The sequence below is a fragment of the Mus pahari genome, chromosome 20 (genome assembly GCF_900095145.1).
Source record: "Mus pahari chromosome 20, PAHARI_EIJ_v1.1, whole genome shotgun sequence".
Taxonomy (NCBI): Eukaryota; Metazoa; Chordata; class Mammalia; order Rodentia; family Muridae; genus Mus; species Mus pahari.
The window spans coordinates 8,631,378-8,639,259 of record NC_034609.1 but is presented as its reverse complement, the minus strand read 5'-3'; the positions used below and the strand labels follow the sequence as shown (position 1 = coordinate 8,639,259).

General features: G+C 50.5%; 1 protein-coding gene across 1 annotated transcript in view; it reads right to left on the bottom strand.

Moving 5' to 3' along the window:
• Nucleotides 1-7,882, bottom strand: part of C20H19orf57 (chromosome 20 C19orf57 homolog) — a 24,104-nt gene continuing 16,222 nt past the window's right edge. Inside the window, exons 6-10 of the mRNA XM_029532618.1 lie at nucleotides 5,040-5,436; nucleotides 4,255-4,982; nucleotides 1,632-1,729; nucleotides 406-498; nucleotides 1-163 (exon numbers count right to left, since the gene is read on the bottom strand). Of these exons, the coding sequence (XP_029388478.1) occupies nucleotides 37-163; nucleotides 406-498; nucleotides 1,632-1,729; nucleotides 4,255-4,982; nucleotides 5,040-5,436 (1,443 nt within the window). The 3' untranslated portion in view covers nucleotides 1-36. The remainder of the gene's footprint in view (nucleotides 164-405; nucleotides 499-1,631; nucleotides 1,730-4,254; nucleotides 4,983-5,039; nucleotides 5,437-7,882) is intronic.

Genomic DNA, 7,882 nt, shown 5'->3' with positions numbered 1-7,882 from the left:
GGAGCCATGGTAAGGACCCCTACAGGCTGCAGCAGCTTACAAGTCCCTCCAGCTCTGATCCCCTCTAGGAAGGCTTCCCAAGCCCTTTGTCAGGTAAGGCAGAGACTTGGTCTTCCTGCGCTTGAAGGCCTCCAGGTCCCGGTGGGTGCTCATAATCAGCCGGCTGTTGAAACAGAAACAGGACAGAACTAGCTGTGCCCTTCCACTGCATAGGACCCTGTCTCAGCCACACCTGCCAGGTGGCTCCTCACAGGTGCTGCTCTATGAACATGTAGGTTAAATCAAGATTCTAAGTGCACAAACACTGAGGTGGAAGAGAGAGAGCCTGGTCCCAACACACACCTGTATGGCTGCCTCAGTTTCTACTCTGTACCGCATCCCTCTGGCAACCGGAGCTGCCCTTACTTGAGACTGGAGAGCTCCACCACGAGGCCTCGCACTGTGTCTGTTGCATCCTGCATCCTATAGGTCTCCTGGGCCCAGGTTCCCACATGGGGTCTGTCAGGAAATGGAGAAGAAAAGGATAGCCTAAATGCTCAGGATGATCAACCGTTCCTTGTGCCCATTCCCCGCCCTATCCCACCCTGAACAGTCTAGTTCCAACTCCTGCCACCATGTACTGCCACACCAGGGCTATTACCATGGCCTTCTTTGACCCTCCCCAATAATGGGCATTACCTGGCCCTTTCTATTGTCTTTGCTCAAACCACACTGAATTCCTGACCAGTCTTCCAGTGCCTCTGGGACTCTGGATTATTCTTTTCCAGTTTGTCTTGATAGTCAGATTTTAACCCTGTGGACTGTCCCTTTCTCAACACTTGGTCATTTGGCGATAATCTGCACCCGAGGATCACTAGCACTCCAGACAGCCTGCAGGAGACATGCCGCAGCATTTCCTACAGGGATGTGCAGGCAGGATAAGGGCCCTGGCCGCTCAGGTTAACAGATGGCTTTCTCTGAGCTTCTTATACTCAAGATCCTCGGTTCTGCTATACAGGCCCCAGGCACCTAATGGTGGCTGCCTATCTGGCCCCTAGCTTTCCTCAAGTTACATTCAGCCTCAGACTACCAACTGAACTCCAGGACCCAATCTGGGGGCTCCTCTTTAACTATAGGAAACTGAAGTATTTCTCAGTAACAGTGGTAACAGAGCTAACCTGCGTCTGGTACACTGAAGGAAGAAACTGAGAAACACAGGGAGGAGTGTGTTGAGAGCTGGCGGAAGAGATATAAGTTACAGAGCAGGAGGCTAGAGAAGGGAAGGGAACAAAGGGGTCAGGTTGGCATCCAAGCCTCCTCCATGATTACCTGATGGAAACAGAAACTTGGCAGTACATCATTGATAAGTCTGCAGAGACACAGTCAGAGTCGGAGTTGAGGGCAGCCTCAAGACTTCCTGACCTGCTTGGGCACCAGTTCGTGTGACTCAGGAACACCCAGGCTCATAGAGAGAGGCTAGAAACAGTTTAAGGTGCTAGAGGGACTGTCCCAGGGAACCCAGCTCCCAAAGACAGGCCCTTCCTTCTTTGGGTGTAAACCATGGGCTACCTGAATTCACAGAAAAATATGGTGCATGGTGGTTCAGAAGATGGGGCAAGCTCCCATTCTGGATTGAAGACTGGGAAGCCTACCTGGATTGAGGCTTGGCCACTGCCTTTGGGGATTCTCCGATGGCATGTGCGCGAGGGACAGGCCAGCCAAGATCTGGCATACTCCCTGAAGGAAAGCCCTGGAAGGAATAGGGACAGTGTATGAATCACCCAGCCTGGCAAAGGGAAGCTGCCATAGCACCCACATTCCACTTTAGCTGAACCTCTTCGCAGGAAGCATGATGTCAGCAAGGGTCTCCTGACAGCTGCGCTGCTGTCCTGTTCCTTGTCCTTGCACCAGGCTGCTATGCATTGTGGGATACACTAATGTGTTTTGTCCCAATCACTGTGAAAGTGTCTTAAGGAGCCTGGAGCAAAACTGGGTGCAACAGTGCCCGCCTTTAATCCCAGCATTTGTGAGGCAGAGGCAGGCGGATCTGTGAGTTCAAGGACTACACAGCTCTAAGACAGCCAAGACTTTATAATCTACTGAGACCGAAAAAACAAAACATATGACCAGGCAAGGCAGTGCGCACATGTAATTCTAGCAACTTGAGGGGCTGGAGCAGGACTTGTGAGTTTGGGGCCAGCCTCCTGGTTTCAGGCTACCCTGTGTGTCATCGCTAAGTCTGAGATCCTGCCTCCTTAAAAGATACTAGAGCCAGGCACATAGGACACTGGCACCTGGGAGACTAGGAGAACATTGGGGGTTTGAGGTCAACGTGGCCTACAAAGTGAGACTGTTTCAGGACCCAAGTGGCAGCAGCTGAAAGGTGATGTTACCTGCCTAAGGCATATGTGTCCTATATGGGAAAGAGTCTGGCATGGGAATTCATGAAGAGACAGTGGCTGGGCTGGTGGTATAGACCTGGGAGGATCATTTGAGCCCAGCGAGGGTAATCTTGCAAGACCCATCTAAAGTAAAATGAGATCTGGTGCTCACATTTGCCCATCTTACTACATTGCTCAGCTGTGGGGAGGAGTTTTCCCCCTAAAAGGGGCCACATTCCCACCAGGCCTGAGAGGTACTGCCGTTGACTGAGGGCATACTATGACACTGGAAGCCTTGGAAACCTAAGCCCAAACCCTAGGAGGGACCATAGAACCTGTCTTTCCCTAAGCCCTAGGGATAAAGCCTAGGGCCCCAGTCATGCCACTCAGCCATGCCAGCTGCCCCAGCCTCAGACCAACACTGAGACATGAGGAAAAAATACCAAATCCCTGGCAGGAGAGCACCGTACGAGTCAGACTGTCACTGCAGGGCGACCTACAGGCATGTCTACCTGAGATGGCTATGTGGATGGGTGTGAGGTCAGCAGGGACCCTGTTCTGATCCTAGGTGTCCTTATGTTTGCCACCTAGCTGGATGGTCCTCCTAAAGTACCTTCCCATGGGAACATGCTCAGAGGCTAGGTCACCCTTACTTGTTCAGGAATGCCTGGCTTCAAAGCTAATGGCTCCCAGGCTGGAGCTGCCTGTTGAGTATGACATAGGCTGTGCTAGGTTCTTGTGGTCCTGATAGATTTTGTTTACAAAGATGGGAGGGAACCCAGGCCTCTCACAGTGCTAAGACAAGTCACATTGGGCTACACACCTCAGGTCCAATGTCTTAAGAAGTATAGTCCAGCAAGTTCCCCAACAAGGATGGAAGAGCATGTTCTCCCTCCATCCTTTTGGTGCCAGGGTGGAACCCATGATCTTGAAGCATGGTTGCTTATTTTTTGGATTGAACACTAGGTAAAATTCTTTGCTTGCTTTGAGGGGTTGTGTCTTATGAAAAGTTTCCCTCACATGGCAAAATAGACCAGTAGGTATCTCCACAGAAGGTTGTGGTGCCATGAGAAATGTTGGCTCTTTGGGAGAGAACTCTTGTAGCTTGCTGGAAGCCACCCAGCTCCCTATTCCAAGGCAGAGGAGATTTGGACTCCAGGAGAGGTAGGTGCACCGCAGGCTCCTCCTCTCCAGCAGGTGCCTAGCCTCCAGCCCCTGTACTACACACTATGTAGGAGGGAGCTGCCTAGTTTCGGGGTCTGGCTTACAGCCCTTTGTCAGACCAAGTGCAGCAACGGCGAGCAGGGCTGCTTTCTCCCAGGGGTGGGGCTGACAGGTAACCTTGAAGGCTGACCTAGGCTCAGAGGCCCGGAAGGTCACATCTGGGCAGTTGTGGGTGGACAAGACCTTTAGGAACTACAACACAAAACACAATTACTCATGTATGTGCCTGCAGGAAAATCAGTCAAGATTCCTAGCAAGCCGCAAGAGTATGAGGGCTCTTTCCAGCTCAGCAGTGAGCGCCCTTTCCTCTGTCTGATGGGAGGACACTGGCTTCTCCAGGTGTGTTAATGACAATGGTCTTGCACAGCCCTTGCTAGCCAGGGGCAGATGCTTGGCATGAGTCGCACATATGAGGGCTCTAGTTATGGCAGGGAGGCCCCAGACTGACAGGCTTCCTGTCTCTCCCTATCCTGTGCAGCTCCTTAGCAGCCACACAGGCCAGGCCCACACAGATATGCCTTTGAGGAAAACCAGGTTCCACCTTGCCCAAAGCTGCTGTGATTCCCCAACCTCAGACATCTATGTTGTATAAATAAATTGTCAGACACATTAGCCCTATCTTGTCACCTAAGGGTGACAGGGGTGTCCACTGAGTACAGAAAGCTCTTACCTGCTCCGTGTTGGTGGCATCCAGGGCATCCTGTATCTGGCTGTCAGGCAGGAAGTCTAGTTCCATTGCTGAGGACTCCTGCCATGGAGCCTGGTCTCTAGGACAGGGAGCTGGCTGCTGCTGCCCTGCCAGGTGTACAGGAATGCCTGGGCTGCTGTGACAGTCCTTGGTGCTCTGGGGAGGGTCACTAGCTGCACAAGTGTGCTCTAGCTGAGAAGAGGTATGAGGGGTACTGAGGCCCTCTAAGTCTTGATCACAAGTTAGGCCACATAACTCCACCACCTTTTGATTCATGGACTGTGCTGGTAAAGGCAGCATTCCTATATCCCCTGGTAACTGTTCATCAGAGCCAGAGCCCTTGGTCTTGACCACTGGATCCATTTCTTGGGCTGTATGGCTGTAATCTCCAGCTTCCGTCATGGGCTCTTGTTTCTCAGGATCTGTCTCAGTGAAGTTTGCCAGGGTATCACCATGGCACCTCTCTTCCCATCTGGCCTCCTCTCTGCCTGCTGTGGTCTCCTCAGCAAGAGGTGTGGAGCTCAGCAGAGTCCCACTGCAGCCTCCACCAGGGATCTGCTCTTCCGGAGAGCCCAGCAGCCTGGCCACCCGTGGAGCCCTCTCTTGCAGCACAGAGGGATCTAAGCTCACTTCTGTAGTGACAGAGTCCGTAAGAGCGGCATCTGCTGGGACGTTGGGGCTGGGTGCCGCAGCTGTGCCGCTGAGAATGTGTGTAGGGACAGGGGGGACGTTGGGGCTGGGTGCCGCAGCTGTGCCGCTGAGAATATGTGTAGGGACAGGGGGGTCTTGAGCCATAGACCAGGTGGGGTCTGAGGCAGGAGCTAATGCTGAAGCGTAGGGGATGTCCTCTCCTTCCTGGGGTTCCCCAGAATGCTGGGCCCCTGCTTCCCCTCCTTGGGCACCTCCTTCCCGTGGGGCGCTGCTGTCTGTCTCCCTGCCTCCAGCAGCAGCATCAGACAGGGGGCTACTACTGTCTTGAACTGTGGCCATCTCAAAACCATTGTTCCCCAGGCTTCCATTATCTAGTGAGATGGTCCTCTCCTTTGAGAGGGTACCATCTGGCTGTGTCTGGTCTTCTGGTCTGACATCATGGGGAGGGAACCTCAGGGACTCTCTCTGTGGCTGGCTGCCTGCTTTGAGGACTCCCAGCTCTGGCCTTGCTTCCTGTGGAAAAAGAAGATTCAGTCCTGGCCTTAGATAAGCAAGCACTCTGAAGAACGTTTCTAGTTGGAGGTTGTCTAGTTGAGGACCCTGTCCTCAAGATCAGATAGTTGTACCCACCACTAGGTACCACAGTGGGCTCTAGAAGCTACTCTAGGCAGAGCTTTCTACTAAGGCAGGAGGAGGACATAAAGTACACAGGCCCCTCCTTTTATGCCAGCACCAAGCACTCAGGATCTCAGAATATAAAAATCCAGGTGGCAGGCTGTGGGGTGACTCCATAAAGTTGCACAAGGTCCTGAGTTCTGTGCCCACCCCAGCAAGTCAATGAAGCATTTAAAGGCTCTGCTGCCAGTTGGCCCAGTGGTACAACTCATCAGCTTATCAAAGTATTTATGAGTGTGTGTGTGTGTGTGTGTGTGTGTGTGTGTGCACGCGCGTGCAGGTACACACATGTACCATGATGGGGGCAGAGGACAACTTGTAGGAGTTTCTCCTCCTATGAGAGTTCTCAGATTGTCAGATCTGGTGACATGTGCCTTTACTGGCTAATTCATCTCACCAGCCCCTTATCAACTTAAGATAGACCAGAGCAAGTGAGATAGCTCAGTGGGTAGGGGTGGTACTTTCCGACAAGTCTAATGGCCTGAGTTTGATCCCTGGAATCCACATGGTAAAGAAAACAGACTGCACAGGCTTGCTTTCTTCCACATGCACACTGTGGCAGAGGCACCCCCCCTACACACACACATACGTATAGGTAATAAAAAAATAATAATACATCATTTAAAAAAAATCCAGCTGGCATAGGGCTGGAATTGGTAGCACACATATATCATCACATTTAGAGGCTGAGGAAGAGATTCAGAGTGTGAGGCTGGTCTGGAGTACAAAGTGAAATTCTGTCTCAGAAACCCAATGATGGTGACAATAGAGACTTTCTGCTGTGAGGTCACTGTAGTCATGCTGTAACAAACGCTACATGACGTTCCCATTTACTCCCACCTTCCAGTGTTGACACCCTGTGTTGTTCAGGTATGACATACAGGTCTGGAAAGGGGTTTGGTGAAGACCTATCTTGCAGCTGTGGTAGCACATACCTGTAATTCAGCACTTGGGAGGCAGGAGTAGGGGAATCAGGAGGGCCAGGCTTAGCTACATCTGACCTAACAGGCTCTCCTTCTAGACACTGCCACCATGAGGAGGAAGCTAGGCAGCCCTGGCATCAGTGACCCTCCACTCAAGCTACTCTTGTTTTGTATGCCTTGATTTTTGAAACTGGGTCTCCCTGTGCAGCCTGACTGACTTGGAGCTTGATACAAAGACCAGACTGGTGCAAACTCAAACACACGCCTCTGCTCCCAAGTGAGAGTATCTTTTACAATGTTTATTACTGATGTGTGTATGATTGTTAATGTGTGAATGATATGTGTATGATGTATGATCTGCTTATATGTATATGGGATATATACATATGACTCTGATGTATGCTGTATATTATATGTGTATGGTATGTGTATGACGTATATTATGTGACATATGGTATGTATGATGTGTGTTACATGATATATACAGTATGTATGTGTGTGTGGTGTATGTGTATGAGTGGTGTAGGAGAAAATACAGGCATGACCTGGTGCCAGCCTACTTGACACTCTGCACTTCTAAATAAGAAGCATGACATACAACATTCCTAAAGTCTGAACACTGAATTCTGAGGTAGTGTGAGTAGACAATAGCTGACCTGCAGGTGAGTTAGCACCCTCCACGTGTCCTTTAACGTCCTTCCACATAGAGGCCCTGGTGGTGTGAGTGCTCACTGTTCAACCCTAGGTAACGTGCTAGCCAGTCAGTCTTCCACTGTGTAAGCGGCTGCTCGTGTGCAGTAAAGCAGATGTTTATCTCCACATCCTTTACACATCTGTGCACGCTGCTGTCTTGTGAGGGGATGCCCCAGTAATCATGGCAGCAAGGCACCACTATGGACAACTTTATGGAGTGGGTTGTTACATTTCTCCTTTTTATGGGTTCTGTAGATTGAAAGTTGTCAAACTTTGTAGCCAACACTGTTACAGGCTGCATCTTGCCAGCCCATAAGCTGGACTTTTTGCTGTTTAAGATATGCTGTCATGGGGCTGGAGAGATGGTTCAGAGGTTAAGAGCACCAATTGCTCTTCCAAAGGTCCTGAGTTCAAATCCCAGCAACCACATGGTGGTTCATAACCATCCGTAACGAGATCTGATGCCCTCTTCTGGGGTGTCTGAAGACAGCTACAGTGTACTTACATATAATAAATAAGTTAAAAAAGAAAAAAAAAGAAAAATATATGCTGTCACTATGTAGCACAGGATAGCCTTAAACTCAAGATTTTCCTGCCTCAGACTCCTAAGTGCTACAATTATAAGTATATGACATTGTGCCTAACTATAGCTGTTTTTTTTTTTTTTT